A 25,870-nucleotide genomic window follows, 5' to 3' on the forward strand; every position below is an offset into this window, starting at 1 on the left:
CAGCTTTTGAAAATACCTCCCATCTGCTGCCTCATTTTATCCTGATACCATTCCTGGGAGGTAAGAACAGGAGAGTAATAATATATGCTGTTTATTGAGTGCTTACTGGGAAGTAGGCATGATTAAACACTTTACTTGCAGGATCTCATTGAGTCCTTGCAAACAACCCTGTAAGTTTAGGTGCTATCATCATTCCCATTTTGTAGATGAGGATGCTGTGGCTCAGAGAGGTTACATGGTTTCTCCAGGGTCACACAGCTAGTAAATGGTGTACCAGAATTTGAACCCACATTTTTCTATCTGTGGGACCTGTGAGCTTAATCCTCCAGATGCACCCAATAACAATAATAGTGGCTACTAGCATCAGGCGCTAACTTTTACACAGTATTTTAAAATTTATAGACACCTTCACTTATATTACCTTATATGACTCCCCCAAACTTTGTGAATTAGTTTTGACATGTATTATCTTCATCCCATTTTCCAGATGGAGCAACTGAGGTTCAGATAGGTGAAAAAGTCTGGTCAGTGGCAGAACTGGGACTAGAACCTCTGCTTCTCGAGTTCCCATTTTTCTTATGTGACCCCTTCTGTCTGTTCACATTCACCCCTCTCTCCTCCAGATCCCTTCTCCCCGGAGTCCCAGGCCCTCCTGCTGCAGCCCCTACCTGGGCCATGTCTTCCTCAGATGAAGAGACGCTCAGTGAGCGGTCATGTCGGAGCGAGCGGTCATGTCGAAGCGAGCGTTCTTACAGGAGCGAGAGGTCAGGGAGCCTGTCTCCCTGCCCCCCAGGGGACACCCTGCCCTGGAACCTGCCGCTGCATGAGCAGAAAAAGCGGAAAAGCCAGGATTCGGTGCTGGACCCTGCAGAGCGTGCTGTGGTCAGAGTTGCTGGTAAGAGAGGTCCCCCAGTGAGCTGGACGCTGTGGGTGGGAGGGAGGAAGGGACCAGTGTGCACTGGCTGGGTGAGGGGCAGAGGGGCCCTCCTCAGGGCTCTCTGACAAGCCAGCTGGAATCTAAGTTGTTATGATTACTACTGGAAAGATGATGAAATAATGAAAAACTTGAAAGAGGAAAATCTGCCACCCCTGTGCTAACATGAGACCTGTTTTCATTTCTGCATTTCCTTCCCTGTCTTAGTCCCTGTTCAGTTATTAATGTATTTTCTATGCCGTTGCCTTCATGGTTTACGTACCATTCTGGATCTTGTCAGTTACTCTTGTCAGTTACTGTTACATCAAAAAGATTTTTCATGTTACATCTTAGACTTTATGGTTACTATTTTTAAAGGCTGTGTAATATTTTATGATTTTCTAAATCCTACTCTTTTTCTCACCACAGTAGACAATGCTGATGTGAACATGTTTAAGGATAATAATTTTTGACTGCTGTTGAGTTATTTCCTTATAATGAGGTCCTTAGAGAGGGCAGGTTCACTTATATTACCTTCCAGAAGTGTTGTATGCATTCACCCTGAACACGGTGTGAGGGCTGGGGGGTGCCTCCTGTGGGGGGAGGTCCCAGTTCTTTGCCCAGCCCGGTGCAGTGCAGTGGCTCTTGAGTGTAGGCTTTGGAGTCAGAGAGGCAAGGTGCTGGATTGTGGCTCTGCCACTGACCAGCTGTGTGACTCTGGGCCAGTCCTTTATTCTCTCTGAGCCTTACTTTTCTTGTCTTAAGAATACCCCCAGTGCAGGCTTGCCTTGAGGGTTAGACGGGAAAAGGTGTGCAAAGCCCTCAGCACGGGTTTTGGCTCAATAAAGGAGATGCTTCCACCAAAGCATCCAGAGCTGCCTCCCTGGGGTGTGCTCAGCATCTCAGCAGACGTTGGTGCTGGAGTACAGATAGGTAGAGGAGTGCCTGCTGCTAATTCAGTGACATCACTCACTTTCCAGCCATCACCAAGGCCTGTCCTGCCATCTCCTTTGTGTCTTTCAAATAATGCACCCCGCCCCCTCCACTTGGTCATCTGTCACCTGGACCCTCCAACGACCATCTAATAGTTCTCCCTCTCTTAGTCTTTTCCCACATCCTGCACATGACTCACAGAGTATTTTAATTCTAAAACGCAAACCTAATCCTATTACTCAGCTGCTTATAACTCATCTTTGGCTCTTCGTTGCTTATGGAATAAAGGCTTCAACATAAAGACCCATCAAAATTAGGCCCAACTTACCTCTTCAGCTTCACCTGCTGCCACCTCTGCCCTCACACACACTGCTACATTGCACTGTAATTTGTCCCCTGTGCATCCTGCTGGATCAAACTTTAATAAACTGGATCATGCTTTAATTTTCTCCTCTGCAAGATGCTGGTAACCCCTCCTCCTTTTTGAGGTGCCGCCTCCTCTGTCCCTTATGCCCCCAGTGGTATTCAAAGCTCCCTCCTCCACTCCTATATTCACATTTGTCTCTCTTCCATGTTCCCTGGTACAGGATAGCAGTTAACCCACAGGGTGCCCATCACTCCCCCAGAACTGTGAGCCATTTGGGACTGTGTCTTATGTTTTGACCCGTAGTGACTTGTACAGGGCCTTGTGCATGCTAGAGATCAACTAGTATTGAATGACTGAATGAATGCAAGGGGTGTCTTGAGGATAATATGTGACAGATTGGGATCCAGGAACATGCAGTGGGTTGTAACGGAAAGTTAGACAGGGATAGAGTTATGTGGGCTCAAGTAGTCAGGAAAGGATTTTATCGAGAGTGAGCTCCAGGTGAAGTGTCAGCAGGCAGGAGAGTTTGAACTCCTTCTGGTGGGTCGTAGGGAGCCCTTGGAGGAAATCCTTCTCAAGACCTTTGGGCCTGCAGCATCAGCCAGTAACAGAGTTTTCAGAGCTGCCTCTTGGAAGCAGAAAGGGCTTTACTTGTCCCCAGACTTGGGGCCATGACTCAGGGCCCTCTGAAGGCAGAGTGGCTGTCTCGTTCTCTCTTCCTTATTCCTATCTCCATCCTTCATCACTCATGCATACTTACAGATCACTTTGCGACGATTCCCCCTTCCAGTCTTCTCTAAGGAGGCCCAGGGGATGATTTGCCTGCCGCTTAAGGTCCTGAGTCTAGAACAGAAGTGGAGTGGACTCACGGAGGCTTAATCCACAGGCAGAGCCCCTGGGTCAACTGAGGAAAGGGATGGTGGGTGCTGTGCTGTGTTTCCAGCATCAGTGCTGATCTACTTTGCATCCTGACACTGCTGAATGCCTGTTTTGAGGAGGGGGCTGGGCCAGTGAGGCTGAAAATGGGGAGACTGCCATGGTTAAAAATAACTTGTGCACTGCAGTTGGGCGTATTTCTTTAGCAGGAGAGAAGAGAGGCAGTGGAGACGAGGCGGGACTGCGAGTTTAGGGTCTGGCTAGAATCTTCATGTGATTTTAGAACATTGTGGGGGCTCCGCCAGAGAGGAATGAAAAAAGGCAGCCTTAGCTCTGCGGGGACTCCTTCACATGATGTGCAGCAGGGCCATGTCTAGGGGCCCCTGGATGCTCTGATGCTCCCTGAAGCAGAACTTTCATTCTGGGAGGAAATTAAGTCAGTCTTAGATTGGAAGCCAGCTGTGGCCTGTGCAGTTTTCTCCTCCCCCTGGGCCTGGCTTATGAAGCCAAGTGGGGGTGTCTGAATCAGTCTTACCAAATGGAGACCTCTGCTTGCCCTGGCCCCATTCCCTGTCCTGAGCTGGTCTCAGGACCTCGCCCTTACTTGAGAGGCCTGACGGGGGAACCCGGCTCATCACACATGTCAGCATAGAGAGGCATGTCAGGGCTGAGAAACCCACTGATCTCAGTCTGCAAAGTCAAAGCAGGTTCTAGGGACTCTGTGCAGGCCATAACAGGATTTTTCCTTTCATCTGCCTGTTCCTCATCCTTTCTCTCCATTGTTTCCTCCCTCCCCTTTGCCAGCCCTATTCTCCACTCCCTAAGCCCAGCCGCATTGAAAAGTAACGATATTCACTAATGAGAGTGCCTTATTTCTGTTTATCAGCTCTATGGTTTACACAGAGATTTCATAATAACTCTTGTGTTAGGCATGACACGCATCAGCATCTGAGGCCCAGAGATTTAAAGGGATTTGCCCGTAGTTACCCAGGACTGGTAGACACAGATTTTCTAACTCCAAGTACACTGCTATTTCCGTGTCCTTAGACAATACCTGGCAACCAGGCCAGTCCGAACCTTCTGCAAGTGGTAATCTAAATAGCTGACTTGGTCTCCACACTCACCTGAGAGACCTTCTGGTTACTTCTGGGAGAGGCCTCAAGATCTGGTCCACAGAAAAAGAAGAGGGCAGGGACAAAGATCTAGGAAACTTTGCCTGTTCCCCTGTTGCTCTCTGCCTTTCATGAAGAGCAGTAGTAATATCCTTACTTATTGGTGGGAGGCAACACGGAAGAGGGAAGCTGGGGAGGTTATTCTAGGAGAGCGTACAGTCCCAAAGGACAGAAAAGGAGACAGGAAAAAAGGATGTATTCCTTGGGGCCTGTGGGGAATGGGACAGGTATCACATGGTTGTACACTGCACAACTCTAGGGGGCGCCATTCACATTTGTTGTCATTGTAGATTTGCATATTTATTATGACAAATTTTCTGCAGTTAATAGTAAAGTGTCTTGAAGAAAGGCTCATGTTTGGGCTAGGGCAGGGTTGGGTGCAGGAGGGATTCACCCTCCATCCATCAATCAAGTATTCATTTATCCAACATCACATATTCAGGACCCTCCCTGTTTTGGGCATTGATATTCAAAAATGTATGAAGATGTGGTCTCTTTTTCATTTAAGTTGGTCTAGTTGAGAGTATAGAAGGGAAAAAAAAATTACATCCTTGTGTGTATTGTGCAAAAGAGGAGCCCAGTGACTTAGGGCTAAGGTTTGGACTCCTAGTTAACCAGTAGAACACATCTATGGGATTCACTATTGGGAGCCTCTCAGCAGGTGCTGCTGAAATCATTCCCAACATCTACTCCGTTGTGGCCTCCTCCGGGAAGCCTTCCTTGATCTCTTCAGTCAGACAGCAGTTGTATCTCTACCCAGCCCTTGTTTCAGTTGGCCTTATATTCAAGTTCATTCATTTCCACCATCAAATCTGGAGCTCGCTGTAGTCAGGAGTCCCACTTGTCCCTTTCTGCCTGGGGCAGACAGCCCTGAGAGCACGGTGCCCGGTCAGAGCAGGGAGCCTACTCCTCTGTGCCCACATATCTCTCCTCCAGGATGCAAGCTCTGAGAAGACATCCCATAGGAACCTCTCTGCTTGTTCATTTATTTATTCGTTCATTCAGTAACAAAAATAAAATAGATTGAGCCCCAGTTACGTGGCGGGTACTGTGGAGACAGCTGGATCCGGAGGCTAAAAATTTAGGCAAATGACTTTACTTCTTGGAACCTCAGTTTCCTTATTTGTAAAAGGGAGGTGATGATACCTGCTCCAAATGATCATTGAATGAGAATTAAAACATGCTGGACAAACATAGGTTCACATGCCTGTTACTGCACTTAGCACTGTCATTCCTTGTCACTTCCCTGGCAACCAGAAGAGGTCGTGGAGACTCCAGGAGGCTGGCAGTTTCCCAGGTCAGCAAGGAAGGGGCTGAGCCTTTCATTTCTATCCCTTTCTTTTGTTGGCTCTAGTACTTTGTCAGAGAGTAGATGGTTTATTCTGGCCAAGCCATGGGTGGGAAGAAGGGAATGCAGGGGTGAGAAAAACAGTTTTACTGGGAACCCTTACTCCTGAGCTGGCAACTTGCCTTGCCCTGAGATTCTTCAAGCTTTGTACCCGAGAAGGCTCCTCCTCCTTCCCAGCCTTCTTTCCTTCTTCCTGGCAGGGTCCTTAGAGTCCCTGGCCCGATCCTGGAGCTTGGCTTTGGCAGGGGGAGAGATGAGCAGAGGAGAGTCCCCTGAAAGTGGGGCAGAATGAATTGTAGCTACACACCACCAGCTCAGCTCCAGCTCTTTGAAAGTAAATCTGGGTCACATTAGCTGCAGGGATGGAAAATGACCACGTGGGCAGAATTCTGTGCAGGCAGCAGAAAAGACAGCCAATCTGTCCTTTTTCTGAGGCTCAGGGTCCCTGTGGGACCCCAGGTGGTGAGAGAAGGTGGTTGCTGCATTGCAAGGTGTAATGCTGTCTTTATGCCATTGGCTTCCCATCATTCTTTTCTAGTGACTCCCCAGGTGACACAAAGAAAGGTATGGTTTGGAATGGCAGTCTGGCTCGTGCCTTTCTGTTACAAGAGGAGCCTGGGACTGAGGTTAAGAATGCAGAAGGAGGACTAGTTACTTTGGGGACTGTGGAAGGCTATCATTTCTTAGTCCCATGGGGTCAGAGATTAGATGCCACCAGAGGAGCTGACATAGCAGCAGCATCTAGGGCTGCACTTTTCTTTTTATCTCAGCAGTCCTCCCCCTGAGGAATGGTCCATGAACATATCTGGGTGTGAGTATTAATAATCCATTATCACCAAAGTGCTACACTGAGCCTGGCCGCCTCTTTCCTGGTTGCCAAGGCTAGGACCTGCCATGCTTTGGCCCTGCGACTGCCTTTTGCCACCTGTCAGTTAAAAGCCAGCCAGCTCCCTGCTCTGCCTTGGCTCTTACAGGTACTGGCTGGAATCTCTCCCTGGACTTAGGATGCTGTTACAGAGAATGTCTGAAGGCCCTGTATCTCGAAGAGTAATTACGGATGGAAGTTTCTATCCTGAACTGTGCCCCGCCCCTACCCCAGAAGAAACCAGCCTTTTGCCTTGTGGTCAAGGAATGGGCTTCCCCCCACCCCACTCATTTGCACATTTCCTCATTTTCTCACTCTTCCATTCATTCAGGCAAAGGGATGGCTTTGGGAGTCAGTGGGAATCCTAGTTTCGTCACTCACTTGCCAGTTGGGTGGCCCTGGGAAGTTACTAACCTCACCGAACCTCAGTTTCTCACAGTTCAAATGGGGGCACAAGAGAGCTACCTCAGAGACTTGCAGGGTGGATTAAATGAGATAGTGGGAGTAAGATGCTTGGCACAGTGCCTGCTACACAGCCCTCGATGCACCTTAGCTCTTCCCATGAATATCATTCATTCACCCATACACCCATACACTTATTGGTTCATGAATGTGCTGATTTACCCCCCTTGCTCATTCATTGATTATATACTTGCTCGTACAACAAATATTCCTAAGGGTGGTTTGTTCTAGGCTCAGACTGGGCTTCACAGCGCAGATCCTGCTTATGAAGGCAGTTAAAAGGCAGCGTGAGCTGTGCTACAAGCCCCAAAGAGAGTTTTGGAGAAGTTCTGAGAGGGAAGGGCCTTCTCCTACTCCTTTCCCTTCCCTCCTTAGAGCAGTGATAATATTTCTTCTGGGACTGGAAAAGAAATTGGAAGTAGCCAGTACCGCCTGAAGGGAGAGGGCACATCCCTGTTATGTTTCTACTCTTGCTGTCCTTTCCTTGGCTTTAGTAGGAAGGAAGGAAAATTGAAGAGAGAACAGCTGGTGGCAGTCAGGAATTAAAGAATCCAGATAGTGGTTTGGGGAGTGACTCTGGACTCAGTTCAAGGAGGTCCTGAGAGCTGATGCCAGCTGGGATCCCCTAGTAAATAGTAGCTGGGAGAGCCACTGTGTAGGGCCCTAGGTGTGTGCCAGGTATTTCAATACTTCATTTAATCCTCATGGAACCCTGGGTAGTAGTTAATATTCTCAACAGAAGAGAAAAGCTTAGGAACTTGTCTGAGGTTATACATTAAGCAAATAATGGAGCTGGGATTCAGCATTACTCAGTGTTCATGGCGCCCCCTGGAACCCAACATCTGCAATATGCCCTTTGGAGTTCTGCAGTGCTGACCTTCAGGTTGGCCTAACTCCAAAGCCCCCTGTACTTTTCAGAATATTTCAAACATTTACTAAAGGAGTGAGAATAGTATAATGAACCCCCATCACTCAGAAACAAAAATAATTAATTTATGGTCAATGTTATTTCATTTGTATTCCCCTATCAGTGGAAAAAACGGGAACTGTGTTTTTTCTATTCCCTCATTCAACGATCAACACAGAAGACTTCTGTGACCCCAAAATACATGGAGATTTCTCCCTACCAGCAAGCAATTATTTCTGTAGTGGATACCAGCTGGGTGTTCCCCAATTTAATTCTGACACCGTTTACCTGAAGATAGCATCAGATCCCTCAGGTTGAGGTCTCAGTCGCCAGAACCTCCCCCGTTCACTTCCAATGCCAGTTGCAAGCCCAGGTTGTTTTACCTGTGCTTCTCAAAGTCCTGCCATAAATTGAGCTTCCTACGACCTCCTCCTTAGGTTCGATTGATTTGCTAGAGCCACGCACAGAATTCAGGGAAACACTTATATCTGCTGGTTTATTATAAAAGCTATTACAAAGGATACAGATGAAGAGATGCATAGGTCAAGTTATGGGATAAGGGGCATGGAGCTTCCATGCCCTTCCTGGGGTACCACCTTCCAGGAACCTCCACGTGTCCAGCTATCTGGGAGCTCTTTGAGTCATGTTCTCTTGGACGTTTTATGGAGACTTCATTGGTTAGGCATGATTGACAGCCATGTAGAAATGGGATTGGACAAAGAGGATATGGTCTAATACTGATAGACTGAGTGTGGAAACCCAGCAAGGCCTGTCTGTTGACCTCTCCGTGCAGCATACCTTCCCCCAGGGCATGGGCCAGGACCTTTTCTGAAATGGAGGTCTTATGACCCACAATCAGAAAGGCAGGAGAGGCATTGGTTCTCTGCCTACTGATAAAAGGAAAGAAAAGAAAGACAGGAGAAGATTAGAGTCCTGCCTTGGGAAGAAAAAGGAGCAGGTGAAAGGAGGCAGGAGAAGGTGAGAGAGAGAGTCTATTTTCTGAAGTCTGCTTCTGAAGGCTAAAGTGCTCCAACATTATCACAAAAACTGTAACAAGGGCTATGGGAGTTATGAGTCAGGAACCCTAGATAAAAACATATATATACACACACACGTATATATATCTCATAATATCACAACTCACTTCTGCCTCCCAGTAATCACATATTTCACCTCCCGTACCTTTTAACCATTATATTACACTGCTGTTCTAATAGTAAATATATCAGTTTATTTGCTTCAAAGTCTATATCTAAAGAATGGAACCAATGCCACCTGACCCACTGGCCAGAGGTTTTATGAGGGATTCTAACTCCTAAATGCTGGGGGCCCAGGGGCCATGTGTCCCTCCTAGTGTTCCTTGGCTGATCCTCTGGTCCTTCAGCTTGAATTTCATGTTCTATTCCCAGAACATGCAGAGCTGAGCTAGAGCATACCTGGTTCTGTGTCTGGAAACTTGATTTTTGAAGATGGTGTCTGTCTCTTTTGCCTAAATCACCTCAAGCCCATAGACCCTGGGTTTGAATTGGGACCCTGCCAGTATAATTGAAGAAAATACCCCAAAATGGATTTCAAGAATTTAATCTCAAGAGACCGAAGTTGAGATGCAATAGGATTGAAGTCTTTGAAATCATGGAGGGAATGAATTCTGTTCTTGTGAGAGGGGCCCATGTCCCAGGTAAACAAGTCATACCTCCCAATTTAGGGAACCTCCCAATTCCCCAAAGAGTATAGACTGCCTGCAGCCTTGCTTAGTAGGAACCTCAGAGTCCCCACATAGGATGAGACCCTCTCCAGCCTCAGACTAGGGGGATTGGGTGAGGTTGAGCAAGGCTCACATTAGTCTGATTCCTTCAAGAGGGAAAATAGCCTTATTCACAAAGAATTTGGGAGATAGAAGAGGGGCCAATACCTTTTCTAACTACTATCGTTATGTTCTGAATGCCAAGCTTTGTGCTTAGCACTTTTCATGCTGTATTTGACCTAATCTTCAAAACAACTTTAGAAGGCAGATATGCTACAGTAGAGAAAGTGGAAACCCAGAGAGTTGCTCAAGATCTCCCAGCCAGTAAGGGGCCAAGCTGGGAATGGCGCTATCTCTGCCTAGGGCAACCCACTGCCTCCCCCATTACAAGGAGCAGTAGTTTAATAATAGCTAACATCTGTGCAGCACTTCAAGGTTCACGGAGTGCCTTAACACCCATTATCTCCACTGCGCCTCAGGAAGCCCCAAGCGGGTGAGGCATTCCACGCCCCTTTGGGATAGCTGCCTGTCAGGGGTCCAGCCTTTGCTCATTTCCCCCAGTAAGCACTGGAAATTCTTTGGCATTGGCTCTGAAAAGCCAGGGGAGAAGGCTTAGGGAGGGGCTGAGGTGGAAAGACTTGGCCGGTTGCTATGGTAACCCAGATGGCTGAGTAACCATTTTGAGGGTTGCTATGGTGATGGGCTGCCGGTGGCAGGGATCTTGTCTTCCTGGGTGGCTGGCACCATCCAGGCCTCTTAAATTAGAGATGTTGCACTTTCTGAACGGAAGAGGGCAGCATGAGAGCGGGCAAAGGCTTCTTGCCCCAGAGCAGATTTGGGAATTTAAGGCAAAGCTTGGAAAGGGTTTCCAGGAACGGGCCAGAAACAGAGCTTTGGTGGGATTGGCTAAATAAAGCCTGTGCAGGAGAGGCTGGTGGAGCCACACTCCTGAGACTAGAACTAGGTGATTTTCTTCTAAGATCTGGTCAAAAGATAAGGCTTGAGGTAGCCCCTTCAAGTGTCTGGCATCGGCTACTTTTGGGGAACGTAAAAGGCACAGAAGACAGGTACCCCTGCAAGGGGGAATGGAGGGAACATGAGTACACACACACACACACACACACACTCTCTACTGGAAAAGAATTTATTTATAAAACATCAATTAACACATGTAAAGTAATGCATCATGGCCGGGCACGGTGGCTCACGCCTGTAATCCTAGCACTCTGGGAGGCCAAGGTGGGTGAATCGTTTGAGCTCAGGAGCTCGAGACCAGCCTGAGCAAGAGCGAGACCCCATCTCTACTAAAAATAGAAAGAAATTATATGGACAGCTAAAAATATATATAGAAAAAATTAGCTGGGCATGGTGGTGCATGCCTGTGGTCCCAGCTACTCGAGAGGCTGAGACAGAAGGATCCCTTGAGCTCAGGAGTTTGAGGTTGCTGTGAGCTAGGCTGACGCCACGGCACTCACTCTAGCCTGGGCAACAGAGTGAGACTCTGTCTCAAATAAATAAATAAATAAATAAATAAAATTAAAAAAAAAATAAAGTAATGCATCATGAGCTAAGCTCAAGAGGAGCTGGAGTAAACCTTCTAAAGGTTGGGGGAGGAGCACTGGCAGACAGAAATAATTTTGCCCTTCCCTCTTCCTCGCTGCATGTGAGTGCCCTCAGCCCTTGAGCACTGAGTGGATGTCAAATTGGATTCTCAATTGTCTTGAATCATAGATCTGGCCCCTCTGCCAACCTCAAATATGTTCAGTGAAGCATCCGTTCCCTCAGTAAATTTTTATTGAATATCTACTAAGTGCAAAGTATCATGTGAGGCCCTGTGATGTAGAAACAGGAAATAGATGTCTCTGCCCTCCCAAAACTTACGAACTTGGAGGTTAAGGAGGCAGTGATGTAGATACCCACAATACACGTGGTTGGAGACCCAGAAATAGGGCAAAGAAAATGTGGTTGGGATTTTGAGAAGAGCCTCTTCTACCTGGGTCAATTAAAAATAACTTCATGTCATTTGGGGTGAGCTTTCAAGACAGATTTCAGTGGGGGTGGAATTGGGGGATGGACATTCCCGGCAAAGGCCCAAAGTTTAATTGTAGGGAAAGATGCTACACACAACAGTGTCATGGGAGAGCAGCCTGGAAGGGAAGGCAGGTATCAAAATATCGAAGACTTTGAACGCCAGGTTTAGATAAGGGATGCTATGAAACACAAACATCTCTTAAATAGTCTAGCCTCCCAGCTACCTAGTAGCCACAGACAGCTTAGTATTTTACGATCATCTGGTTTATTCATTCACGCACTTAATCTAATTTTTAAAAAAATATTTAATGAGCACCTTGTATGTGCCAGGTGGTTTGCTAGATGCTAAAGATCTTGTGGTGAACAAGACAGATGACAGCCCAGCCCTCAGGGAGCTAATGATTTGTAAGAATGAGAGACACTGAACCCACAACTTCAAGTGTGACGGGCATTACCAAAGGGGAGTGGGGAACTTATTAATGTAGGGGGTCAAGGAAGGCTTCCCCCTTGGGGGAGTTTCAGCAGAGTCATGAGTAGAAGTGAGTCAGGCCAAAGGAGGCGAGCCATGAAGGGTTACAGGCTGGGAGAAAAGCAGGTGGGAAGGCCCCGAGGCGAGAAAGCTGGTTTGAGAAGCTGCAAGTAGTTGAAAGTGGCTGGGCTTTAGGCAGAGGGGCACTTGATGAGGCTTAAGTGGGGAGGACGCCAAGGGAAGAGCAGGGCTTTATTTCTTGTATTACCCTTCTCCCCCACTAGATGCCCTTCGGAGTACATCTTGCCTCCTGCCTCCTTCCTGCTTCCCCCATCTCAGCCTCCTTAGAAATGCAATAGCAGTCTCACCCATGGGAGCAAAGCAAAAGCAAAGACCAAAAGGAGACAGGCTCACAGCTTTCCCAACTGTGTGGTCTCGCTATAAATTTAGACTGTTGCTTGGAAAAAACCGAAAAAAACCTTCTCTTCATAGACTTCCTTCTTCCCATCTCCCCCGCCACCCCCCAGCCGCTTTGTTCCTCTAGCCTTGTAAAATTTTCTCTGTATAAAACAGGAACATCAGCCAAACATGTGGACTTCCCCCTTTCCATTCATTAGAAGAATACATTACTTCAAAATCTCATGGGAGCATTTAAATGCAAATTTTGTCAAGAAAGCAACTTGAGTCTGAGAGAAGCCCTCTAGCCACAATCCAAACCAGAACTTTCTTCCATGATTTCTGTGTTTCTTAATAGGAATCTCAGCCCCTTGCTTTCTCCCCCCACACCCCCAAGGTCTTTTCTGATTCCCATAGTAGATTCTTTCTCTTCTTGTCTCTGTTCTTTCCTCACCTTTGGCAAGCATCAGTCACAAATCTTGAGGAACCTGCTTACAAAATGGCACATGTAGCAGCCCCAGGAGGGGATAGAGGGACTTTTCTATTTACTGCAATGAAAATGGGGAGGCAGATGTCTGTATGGGGGCGAGGGTGGAGGTGTAAGTATGTGTGATTTGTGTCTGGGCCGCCTCAGCCCTGGCTGGTATAAAATAATATAGGAAATGCAGATGACTCAGCACGGATACAGTCAAGATCCCCAGAGTTAGCATTTCTATATCTCTGCTGTTTACAAAAAATGTGCTTGTGCCATCAATAACCAACGCCTTCATCCTGCATTTTCTGCCTTTTATTTATTTGAAAAAATATAGAACTCAAACTTATTCCCCTTCTTTTTGTAAACTGAGCTCATTAGCAGCTGACACCAAAGTGTGAACTAGTTTTTTTTTTTTTTTTTAGCACACAAGATTAAACTGAATGGAAATGAACATTTGTCCAAGGATCCTCCCTGTCCTCTTTCAGGCCCTTTCCTGAAAGATCCATGCTTAGAACTTGGGCAGGCCAGCAAAACTTGATGGGAAAAGATATGATTAATGACTTGCTCATCTGATTTCTGATCATGGTGAGAAGTGAAAAGAACCAGTGTGTACCTATTAGCAAGAAGCATTATTTCTTCTTCTTGTTATTAATGTGCTGAGCCATTGACCATATACTTGGCACTACTCACAAGATATAAAGATACAGTCCCTGCCCCGGGGGTAAGAAGCTCCTCTTTCAAAATCTTGAGAGTGGGAATTGAAATGGAAGCCCAGGTCCCAATTTCAGCTGCTCAATGTCACATGAATTCTTGTATTTTTTTTTAGAGATGGGGTCTTGCTCTGTTGCCCAGACTAGAGTGCAGTGGCTCGATCATAGCTCACAGCAGCTTCCTGGGGTCAAGCAATCCTCCTCCTGCCTCAACCTCCAGTGTAGCTGGCACTACTGGCCAGGCATGGGCCACCATGCTGGGCTAACTGAATTCTTTTAACTTGCTAATATGCCCTTATTGTGAGATCAGCCTGCCTAACTTCTTACCCACAACCACCCCTCCAGACTTTGTAAAAAATCAAGCTAACAGGGGAAGGATAATGCTGAAAGGGAGGTAGATGTGGGCAAAAGTGTCACCTACATATACCAGAGTTCCTCATTCACTGATTTGGCCGCAGTGCACTCCAAGAATAATTGGGATTGAATGATACACAACTGAATGGGGGACCAGATGATGTTGGGAACTCCTTCCTCAAAATGGTCCCAAATAAAGCTCTACTCATATTTACCAGTTTCCTTTCATTACTCTTTCTTTTTCTCTGATGATAGAGAGTACATTGGCTTTCAGAGAGTACATTGGCTTTCCCTTTTCTTCCCTGACCAGTTATGCTCCAGAATCCTTTCTTTGTTCCGTAACAGTCCTGGTTCAGCCTCAGGTTCCCACATTTCTGCTTTTTGATCTGTGTCTTTCTGTTCAGATGGCTGTCACAGTTTAATAATCCTGTTGGGTCTATCCCCCATAGATTTATGTCCTCCTGTCTCTCCTGTTATTCACCCATGGTGCAGTCAGAATCCTGTTTTCATTCCTCCCTGTGTTGTCATTTCCCAGGCTCTGGCTCCTTGGCCTGGTTTACATCATGGTGCTGGGTCTGCCCTCGTAACTTCTAGCTCGGTTTCTTCTGTTTCTGGGAAACCCTTTGTTCCTGGGATTCTTTGTGGTCTCAGTGTTCCCTGTGGCCTCACACTGCAGCCCTGTCTGGAGCTTGCCCTTGTCCTCGTTCTGACCACGTCTAGCCCCGGGATCTGTGGCATCCTGGTCTTTTGCTCTCTGCCTTCCCTTCAGTTTCTCTAGGTCCTTCCAGCGCGGTTTCTCTCCAGCCAGGGGGCTCCCTCCTTTGTCCCAGCTCCGGGTGCAGGTCAGCGCTGCCGCCCACCCTGTGGAGTCGGCCCGGGTCTCTCCGCCGCTTCGGCCGGCCCAGCCTTTCCTGCTGACGCGAAGGGGCCTCCTACCCGGCCGGACTCCCGCGTGGGCCGGCCTCGCTGCCCACGGCTCGGCCCCCAGGCCGGGCCGGGCGGTGGTCGGCAGCCACCGGCGGACCCGTGTGGGCAGCCCGGACCCAGCCGGCCGCAGCCGGGGAGCCGAGGACGCGCCGGGCCACGGAGGCGGCGTGAAGAGGGGCGGGGAGCGGGTCGGGCCTGGCGCTCCTGACAGGAGGAGCCGCTGCCGTCGCCGCCGCCGCCGCCGCCGCCGCCGCCGCGCCGGGGCGGGCTGAGGGAGGAGCGGGGCCGAGGGGTGGGGAGGCGGAAACGCGAGCCGGGACCGGCGGAGCGCGAGCGGGCCGGGTGCGAGCGGGCTGAGGAGCGGAGCGCGAGTGCCGGGCCGGGCGAGGCGGGTGGAGAGCGGACAGCGAAGAGCGAGGGCGCCGGCGCCGCCGCCGCCCCCGAGACGCACAAAGGGCCGAGGCTGGGGCCGCCGCCGCCGCCGCCTCAGCGCGCGGGCCTGGAACCGGCGCTCCCCGGGCCCCCGGGAGAGCGCGGTGCGGGCGGCCATGGCCGGCTACGTGCCGGGTCAGCAGCCGGCCAACCGCAGCCAGGAGAAGGAGTTTGTGCAGGCGTACGAGGATGTGCTGGAGCGCTACAAAGGTAGGGCCGGGGACTGGCCGGAGCCCGAGGCCCGCGGGCCGGCGCGGCGTGGCCTCCGGAGCCGGTCGGCTCGGCCCGCTGCAGGTGGGGCGGCCGGGCGGGGTCGCGCCCACCCGCGCTGGGGCTTGGCTCTAAGCTGCCGTTTCCCGGGGCCAGTTTATTTACAGAGTGGAGATAAGCCTTCGGAACCCTCTCCTAGGGCAGTCGGCGCTTTCATATCACCAGTTACATTATTTGCCCTATTATCTGGCCCCAGCTGGAAGGAGGCGAGACAAGGCGCTGGCTCGGGGGACCGACTGCTGTGGGGAGTTGCTGGGGAGGAGGAGGAGTTGGGCGCGAGAGAAAACCACCCGTTCTGCTCTCGGTGCGATCTTTCTCTCGGAGAGGCTCATACCTCTGCGTGCCCGCGGAGGGACCCTCGCCCCCTTTTGTCTCCCTGAGTGTCAGATGAGGCCGAGGGTGCGAACCACCTTGGTGTCTTTGGGGTGGGGTGGGCAGCGGTGTCAGTGAGTGTGCAGTTTTGGGTGGAGAGGCCTTCTCGCACCTCCTTCCCCCTCGGGGTCTGGGCCTGATTGAGGCAGGGGTCTATTTCTTTCTCTTTTTTCCCTCCCTCTCAAAAATAAAGATTTGTCTTGGAGCTCGGATTTCAGCCCCTGCAGGCTCTCTTGAGAAGCAGTTCTACAAGTTAATGCCTAATCTGAACCTTGGGTGCACACAGAGAAAGTTTTGACAGGCCAGAGGGTATGTGGACTGAATTTCCCTAACTGCTGTAGGTGCTTCCTAAGTGGAAGCCCGGGATGCCGTGGCCTTGAGAGGCCCCTGCTTTGATCTTTAACATCCATTTCTGGGATTTTGCTTGGGGTGGCAGTTGTGCTTTCCACGGAAGGGAAGATTTTTCCCAGAAACTACATAGGCAGCACTTTCTCCTGTTTAGCTCTAGCCCTTGTGACTAGGCCTTTAGTTTCTTTTCATGTGAAGGAGAGGAAATTTCGGCCCTTATGACTGAGTCCAGCTACTTGTTTACCACACCTACCCAGTGAAGGGAAACTAATGAAGAAGCTGTAAAACCCTCCTTTTTTACTTTTCTTTTCTTTTTTTCCCTGTGCCATTAGAGCTCTGCTTGGGAATGCAGCAGGGAAAAAAAAAAAAATAGAGAGATGAAATGCTAAAATGGACCTGCTAGGGCTTCTCTATTTGTTCTCTTCTGCATCAGCTCCTGTAAGCTGTCCAGCTTTTCCTGCCTGCAGCAAGTTTTCTGTCAACCCCCTGTGGTCTTTCTTTTAAGAAATGTGGTTCATTTCAGAGCACAAAGAGATTAGATTGTGCTGCTGAACTTCATTGAAAAAATGCTGCTCAGTGAATGGTTCCATTAAGTTTCCTTTGCAGGCTTTTGAGCAACACTGCTCTTCAGAGGGAGGAGGTACACTGGGGTTGTCTTGGGCTGTGACAGCTGTAAACCAGCAGAACTAAAACAAAAATAGGTGAACAAATCTCAGTACCTCACTGGATGGTATTGCTGGCTGCCTCCAGCAGACAGGAAGTTGGACTCCCAGCAAATGAAACTGGGAAGGAAGGGGGGCAGTAGGGTTTGTTCCAGGAGAGGCCCCTTGTGTTCAGTCCTTTTAGCTGTCTCACTCAGTTTGGCTTTCCTCTGAAGGACTTTGATCAGGTGTATAGGAATTTCATCCTTCCCAGACACAGATCTCTTTCTTGAGAGGTGGAATGAGTCAAAAATGGTTGGGCCAAGTGAATTAACTTGCTCTGTATGAGATTGTTGTGCAGTCTGCTCTGTGATAGGTGCAGAACAATCTCTCTTCCCCTCCACTGCACCATTCTCACTGGGAAGTCAGAGTAACTTAGCATCCGGGTCTTTGTTACTTTGCTGTATGGAATTCTTGCATTTTCCAGACTTAGTAATCCCCTTACTGCCTTAATAGGAAAACTGTATGTCTAAGCAGAGGGGTGATCTGGAATCAATGGAGTGACCAGGGGGAGAAGTTTGTGAGAATAATGCCAGGTATTAGTTTTGGAGAGAGATGGGGAAATAGATTTTGATGATGGTGGGGTTCTAGACACTCACTGGTTGGCCACCACATTACTTGTATCTCTCTCTCTTTCTCTCTCTTTCTCACTCACTCACTCTCTCACTGCTGCTGTTAATTTGTGGTCACCTCATTCTATAAACTAAAGCAGGATTTTTGTATGCTGAAGGAGAGCTAAAGTTTTCAGCTGCATAAACTGCTCCTGGAAGGTGCAGAGGTGAGAGGGAAAGTAATACATTTGCAATGTGAAGGGAGCAAAGCTGTATGTATTGCAGCTGTATTAGGAATGGTTGTCAAGCATAGGTTTTCCACAACTGTGCTTGGCAACCATTTCCCTATGTGTTGGTAGTGAGCATGGTCTTGGCAGGATTAGATGATTCAGCACGGACATAAATGCTCTCCCTCATTTCCTAAATATTCCAAAGGTTCTTTCAGATAGCTGGCCAGTAAACAGGATGCATTAGATAAAATCTCTGGATCCTAACGTTTCGGAATGGGCAGCAACCAAGAGAACTAGGGTATATCCTTCATTCTTGCAGTCCTCCAAACAATTATTAAATCTATTAGAGGTGGCACAGTGTTAGGCACTAGAGATGCCAGAATTATGAGTGAGATCTGGTTCCTGCCGTTGGTTATTCACATCTAGGAAAGGTAAGATGTAAGTAAACAAGTAATTATGATACTATGATAAGTGCTAGAACAGAGGTATGTATGAAGTACTGTGGAAGTAAAAGCAAGGATGAGTATCTCCACTTGGGTTTCATTAGGAGATTTGACAAAGGAGATGTCACTTGAGAGGGCTTTTAGGGATGATTAGGTTTAGCCAGATGGAGGAGGGTGAGGTGGGGAGAGAACAGAGGGAATAAATAGCACGTGCAAAGGTATGAAGGTATAATAGTGAATGGAAGGGTTTAAGGAATGAGAATAGTTGGATTCCACTGAAGGGCTAGAGTTTCGGTGAGAGAACATGATACTGTAAAGCTGTGGTCCCCAGTCCCTGTGCTGTGGACTGGTACCAGTCCGTGGCCTATTAGGAACCAGGCTGCACAGCAGGAGGTGAGCAGCAGCCAGCAGGTGAAACTTCATATGAAGCTTCATTTGTATTTACAGCCGCTTACCATTGCTTGCATCACCGCATAAGCTCTGCCTCCTGTCAGATCATTGGTGGCATTAGATTCTCACAGGAGCTCAAACCCTACTGTTAACTGCGCATGCAAGGGATCTAGGTTGTGCGCTCCTTATGAGACTCTAATGCCTGATAATCTGAGGTGGAGCTGAGGCAGTGATGCTAGCGCTGGGGAGTAGCTGCAAATACAGATTATCGTTAGCAGAGAAGTTTGACTGCATAAGAAATGCAGTGTGCTTGAATCACCCTGAAACCATCCCCCCCTCCTCAGTCTGTGGAAAAATTGTCTCTCATGAAACTGGTCTCTGGTGCCAAAAAGGTTGGGGACCGCTGCTGTAAAGAACCCAGGGTCCAGCTTGTAAAGATTCTTTTATGGTCTTACTCCATGGGCAGTGGGGGAGTCATTGAAGGTTTACAAGCAACAATTAGTATGCCAATTTTATTAATTCATTATAAGAGAATGCCTGTCCAGTGACTGGAATACTTACATTGTTCTCCATGGCATCCTTTCCCTAGTACTAAAGTGCTTACGAAGTTGAATTAGTTATCAGATGGCTGCTTGGTATATATGGAAACAAAAGAGAAATGAATCAGTTTGAGGAATATTGCATCCAGATGGTGATATGGGCCAGCCAGAAAGTTTTCCTCTCTGAGAATTGAGGTCCTTATGAACACCAAAGGAAACTAAGAAGGAACAGTCAGAGAGGTAGGAGAACCAAGATCTTCCTAAGATAGAACAAATTCTACTGAAGAAGCAGGCCACATATAGACATAGTTTTAGGTTTTAGAGAGGAGGTTTAAAAACAAACACAATGTGGGGCCAGGCACAGTGGCTCACCCCTGTAATCCCAGCACTTTGGGTGGCCAAGAGAGATCGCTTGAGGCCAGGAGTTTGAGACCAACCTGGGCAACAAAGTGAGACCCTGTCTCTACAAAAAATAAAAAAAAAATTAGCCAAGTGTGGTGGTGCACACCTGTAGTCCCAGCTACTCCAGAGTCTGAGGAAGGAGGACCCCTTGAGCCCAGGAGTTAACAGCGAGCCATGATTGTGCCACTGTACTCCAGCCTGGGGACAAAGTGAAACCCTGTTTCTAAAAACAAGCAAACAAACAAAAAAAACTCAAATGCAATCTGGGTTCATGGTAATTGGTTCAGGCAGAATTAGACTTTGTGTCTTCGTGAAGCCTTAAGGACTAAGGAGTCATTATATGCCAGGCTGAACTAGTAATAAAAGAGAATATTCACATTTCAAGGTTGGTAACGTTGACCATCTGGTACTTATAAACTTCAGAGTTCTCACTAGGTGCTATGGGTTATATGAAGCTAGTCAGGACTGATTTTCATTTATCATATCACAGAAAACAACTTACAAAACTTACTACATAGGAGTGAAGGGTCTGCATTTTACTTAATATACAAAACTTGCAAGGCAGCTTGGTGTAGTATAAAGAGACTATGCTTTGGATTTCTTCAGTTTTGGGCTCCAGTCCTAGTTTTGCAACTTAATTTCTGTTGTGTGGCCTTGGAAAAATTGTGTAACCTCTCTGATTTTTTTGTGTTTCTCATCTGTTAACATAAGGATGATAATACTAACTTCTTGGGATTTATGCAGTAAAAATGAGCTATTGGCATATATTAGGCCATTGATGTTTAGAAAAAATTCATGTATATAATACTTTCTACCTTGCAAAAGAGTTTCATATTTATTGTCTTATTTGAGCTTTATAATATCCTGAAAGATAGTATTAAAAAATGGGTAAATTTAGGTATAGAGATTTAAAATTATTGTCCAAGAGCCAGGCTCCAGATTTTTGGATGAAGCTTTCACATTATATCACACAACAAAGTTTTCAAATCAGAGCAGTGAGTTGGATTAAGTGAGATAATTGTGAAAATGCTTTAATTGTTAGTATCATTGTTGGTATCATTATTGTTGTTAGTTTTTAACCTCTGAAGTATAGTTACACATCTTAAGTGGCCTACATTTCCAGATCTCTGAACTATAGAGAATTTCTTTTCCTCTTATAGAAGTTTTATGATATGTAAATCACTTTGAAATTTTTATACAAAAGTAATGTAGTACAAAGTGATGAAATTTTGTTAACACAGTGGTTGGAAAATATGGGCTGAGGATTTGGGATTGTTTACCTAAGTGACACTCTGAAGCAACCTCTTGGTTAAATGTAGTCCTAGAGTTGAAGTGGATAGCTTCTTGTCAGAACAATAGGGTAATTGCTACTTCTGGACATGGACACTGTTAATTCAGAAAGTGAGTCAAGTCTGTCTGCTGGGAAATCACAAGCTTTGGCCACGTTCATGCTGTTGAAATAATAAAATGTGTGCATGTGCTAACAGTGCTTATGGGAGCTACTTTCTTGTCTTGGGCTTGTTGGCAGGCGACCTAATACAAGCCAGGGAAATACATCAGCTGAGGCCTATTCTGGTATTTTTCAGTGCCAATTCCAGATTTTAGAGATCATGGTAGAAAGAATACTTCAGAATGCACATCTAGGAACAGAAACATCCGTAGATCAGAAGTCATAAATGAACAGCTATGGGTTGTAAAGTGAGCCTATAGCATTTTCTCAATGGTTTTGAAAACTCCCAGGCTTTCCTCCTTTTACTAAGTAAGGTTGTCCCTTTCAGCTTTTGACAATATATTGAGCCAGGTTGTGACCAGGTTGTATGGTGTCCTAAAGCTCCTGCTTTTGCTCTCATAGTTTTGATTGGAATTGAAGCCTCTGTTGCCTGGCTTCTACTGGGGCCATTTACTAACTTTCTGGCCTGGAGAGGCCCTTTGAGGTTCATTGGCTTGGCTTGATCTAAGAATGTTTATTCCAACTTTTCTTGTTACTTCTAATAAAATAGTGTTTTTATTTACAACGCTTCTTGGTTCCTGGATAAATTACAAGGAATCTGTGATTCTTTGTCTTCAGCTTTCAGGGTCTTTCATAATTTCACTTGCTCTGCATACCCAACTGCATCAACTGTTACTGCCTAACAGCTCGCTACTCCATTTGGGCCGGTCTCGGCAACCCTTCTTCCTAGGTCCTCATACCTGCCTCTGTGCCCTTGTTTATGTTCTCTCTTCCTGAAATGCCCTCTCTCTTTCTGATTATTCAAATTTTATCTCCCCCTCCTTTTTTTTTTTTTTTTTTTTTTTTTTTGTTGAGACAGAGTCTCACTTTGTTGCCCAGGCTAGAGTGAGTGCCGTGGCGTCAGCTTAGCTCACAGCAACCTCAGACTCCTCGGCTTAAGCGATCCTACTGCCTCAGCCTCCCGAGTAGCTGGGACTACAGGCATGCGCCACTATGCCCGGCTAATTTTTTCTATATAGATTTTTAGTTGTCCATATAATGTCTTTCTATTTTTAGTAGAGACGGGGTCTCGCTCAGGCTGGTCTCGAACTCCTGACCTTGAGCAATCCACCCGCCTCGGCCTCCCAGAGTGCTAGGATTACAGGCGTGAGCCACCGCGCCCGGCCCCCCTCCCTTTTTTTTTAATGCAAGCCAAGCGTGAGACCTGTGTCTGTGTCCTCCATGCAGCTTTCTCCTGTTACTCTATTAGACATTGATCTTTTATTCTATGATCTCTTATGTCTCCCTCACATTTAGTCCCTTAAGTACATGCTGTTCTGTAGTATTCTTGTATTGTCTCATGTCTGTTAGAATTGTTTCCTTAATGAAGTTTTATGCTCTTAGAGAATAGTGACTTTTTATATTTATATATGTGGGTGACTGGCAGGGAAATTCTCTCAAGAGAAGAGGCGTTCGTATCAGTGCTTTCAAGTTATATTTTTAAATAATTTTCTTTTCATGTTATAAAAGTAATATGTGTTTAATCTAGAAAATTGTAAAAAAAAATACTGGAAAGTATATGGAGCTTTAGATAATATGCTTCCCCTGGGGGGGGTGTGTGTGTGTATGTGTGTGTGTCTAGGGGCAGCCTGGGATCTGATATCCTCCACTTGCTATGGCTGCCTACAATTGTGTTATAGTACAAGTCTGCTCTCATTGGGCACACGCACTTATTTTTCTTTCTGTGTTCAAAATTGCTTTCTTCTGTATGACCATGTGTCAACCACCAGAGATGTGTTCCAATTATCAGGGATGATTTGGGTAGTTGCCTAAGAAAAGTTAATTAATTGGTCAATCAGCATCTTTCTTTTGGGTAGGAGCTTTGCCAGCTGTACTGCTGGATGCCCTCTTACCATAACAAATTTCTATAGTGATTTTTGTTCAGAAAGACAAACACAATTCTTTTGTGTTGATGAAATGAATGGGCTTGCTTGAAGTGTCTCTTGGAGTTCATGGTTTTCAACCCTCAGGAGGATGATGTATTGAGATGTATAGGAAATGATTTATTTATTTATTTATTTTGCTGTGCTTTTTAGTCAGTCAACAACAATGAATAAGCTCATTGTGTGCACTGTATTCTAGTGCCTAGTATTGGGGAAAGTGGTACTGGGGAGATGGGCAGGCCATTTAGAAGCATGGAAAGAATGGTATGAAGATTAAGGGTAGAGGGAGGAAAGTCCTGAATGTCAGTAGGAAGAACCAGAGTTTTGTACCATGGTCGGGATTAATGCAGAGGTTATGTAAAAGATGGATGAGCTGGAGATCTACTCTCTAGGACACTACTGTTATAGTTAAGTCATGAGGTTAGATAAAGGGTTGACTGTTAAAGAGGAGAGGGATACATTTGAGAGATATTTTGGGCAGGTCTAGGGACTAAACTTTAGATACTAACATTGCTAACTCTTTTCTAGAAGATTTTGCCTTGAAAAAGAATTACTCCTCATCCCAGGGCTTTCCCAGAAGAAAGTCCTCTTTCTTCTTGTATAAAAATCTTCTTTTAAAGATTTTACTCCTTCTACACTGGTTAGATAGGGCTGTGCATTTGGACCCAAGGTTGTGTTTCTTAGTCTTTGCTTCTCGTTTAAATTAGCAATGCTGAGTGCCCCAGGACACTTATTCTCCCCATTCTCTGGATGGCCTTCATTGTGTGCTTCCAGAAATAAATACCTGGCAAGAATTGCGTAAGAAATCTCCTTAAACCCCCTCTGAAATCTTCAGTTGTATCTTGCTAAAATCCCTGGGTGTCAGGGGGCTTGTTGGGAGGATCCATTTATTCATTTAATTAAACATTTTTTGAATGTCTACTCTGAACCAGGGAGTAGGCAAAGTGCTGAGGAAACAAAAATATTGTCCTTGCATCTCTGTGATTTTACAGTTTAATAGGGGAACATATTGGTAAACCAACAATTACCGTCTATTATAGGGAATGCTATAAACGTAGATAAATTCTGGTGCTATGGCAGTGAAGAGCAGTACTCAATAGCCTGGGTGTGAAAGGGTCAGGGAATTCCAGCATCTAAGAGGAAATGAAACTTGAACTGATATCTAAAGGATTCAGGATCTTTGGGCAAAAAGCTCAGGGAAAGGGCATTCTTGGCAGCATGAACAGAATAAGGGGATGAGGGAGCTTGAGGGGAGGGAATATAGGGCATCAGTAAAGTTGGAGTGTAGGATGTGAAGGAAAGAGGAATGAGATGAGGTAGGAAAAGTGGGCAGGACTAAAATGTTGATTGGTTTTGTTTGTCATAGAGTTTAGACTTTATCCTAAAGCCTTTTGGGAGCCATTGAAGAATTTTAGGCTAGGAAAACTATGACTAGATTGACATTTTAGGAATACTTACCCTCTGGCAGCAGTGTGGAGGACTAGAGTTGGGCAAGACTAGTGGCAGACTAGTTGGGAGGCTGTTGGCTGTCACCGTAATTTAGACAGGAAGTGATTAGGGGTTAAACTAAGGTTGTGGAAGTAATGTAACAAAGTGGGCAAATCAAGAAATATGAAGGAGAATCCATGCGTTTTGATGACTAATTGAATGTGATGTATAAGGAGGAGAGGGAAGAACCTAGGATGACTTGCAGGTTTCTGGCTTGGGTATCTGTGTGTGGGTGGTGTCATTAACTAAAATGGGGACTATACAAGGAGAAAGGTTATTTGCAGTGAAGTGGTGGCAGTAATGGTGTAGGAGGAGGTGCTCAGTTCAGTTTAGGTTGCACTGAGGTGAGGTTCCTGAGGGATGCTGGGCAGAGATGTCTAGTAGGTAGATGTATAGAATGTGGAGTTCAGGAGAGCTTCATATGAGGCAATCATTAGCTTATCAAACCAAAGCCACAGGAGTGGAGAAGAAGGTTGCTTAGGGAGTATGTGTACAATGAGAGGAAGTTTGATTCAAAAACTCTGGGGAACTTCAAGGCAAAGGTGGCTTCAGGAGCAGAGAAAGAGGATCCCCTGAAGGAAATTGTGTACAGAAAGGCAGTGGCCAGAGAGGTAGGAGGAACCAGAGAAAAGTGAGTTTCAAGGAGGGTGTAGAGGGTGTGTCACACACATAGTGCCAGATTATGCAGAGGTCAAGCAAGACAAGGACTATGGGTGGCCAATATAAAGGTCACCTTTACTGGGGCATTTTCAGTGGAGTTATGGGAAATGAATGGAAAGTACAGAAGTGAAGTCAGTGAGCTTTGAAACCTGGACTTTAAAGGAACAGAGAGGAATAAGGCCTTTTATGGAGGCAGGTGTAGGATGGGGGGGAGTTTTGCTTATTTATTGTAACACAGGAGAGACTTAAGTATGTTTAAGTGCTGTTTGGAAAGAGGTAGGAGAGGAGAGAGATAATAAAATTCAAAGAAGGAAGAGAATAATTGGTGAAGCATGGGATCTAGAATCAAAAAATTTGTCTTTGAGAAACTTTGGAGGGAAGAAGGTATGAGTGCAGCTGGTTAATTTGGTTGGTTAGAGGTCTAGGAACTGAAGAGAATTTCCCCTGATACCCTTGTTCTATGAAGTAGGGATGAAGTTATCTGCTGAGAGTGAGGAGGAAGGAGGTAAGGGGCTTTGTGTGTGTGTGTATTCTTTCCCTCAAGCCCCAGAAGTCCTCAGTAACAAGGTGTAAATTCTAAGGCAGACAGATTGATCCAGGATCAGAATTTTCTAGCTTAGGTTTGATGGAAGAATAAGGGGTCCTTGTAGTTTGTCTAAAAATGTAGCATCTTTTTCTCAGCAGTCCAGTTGCAAAAAAAAAAAAAAAAAGGTAAAAAAAAAT

General features: G+C 46.4%; 1 protein-coding gene across 1 annotated transcript in view; it reads left to right on the forward strand.

Annotated features, from left to right (window-relative positions):
• The first annotated feature begins 675 nt into the window (after positions 1–675).
• Positions 676–25,870, forward strand: part of MACF1 (microtubule actin crosslinking factor 1) — a 330,626-nt gene continuing 305,431 nt past the window's right edge. The window contains exon 1 of the mRNA XM_069479778.1: positions 676–895. Coding sequence (XP_069335879.1) covers positions 676–895 — 220 coding nt within the window. The remainder of the gene's footprint in view (positions 896–25,870) is intronic.

Source organism: Eulemur rufifrons, chromosome 8 (genome assembly GCF_041146395.1).
Source record: "Eulemur rufifrons isolate Redbay chromosome 8, OSU_ERuf_1, whole genome shotgun sequence".
In the NCBI taxonomy this organism is placed as follows: Eukaryota; Metazoa; Chordata; class Mammalia; order Primates; family Lemuridae; genus Eulemur; species Eulemur rufifrons.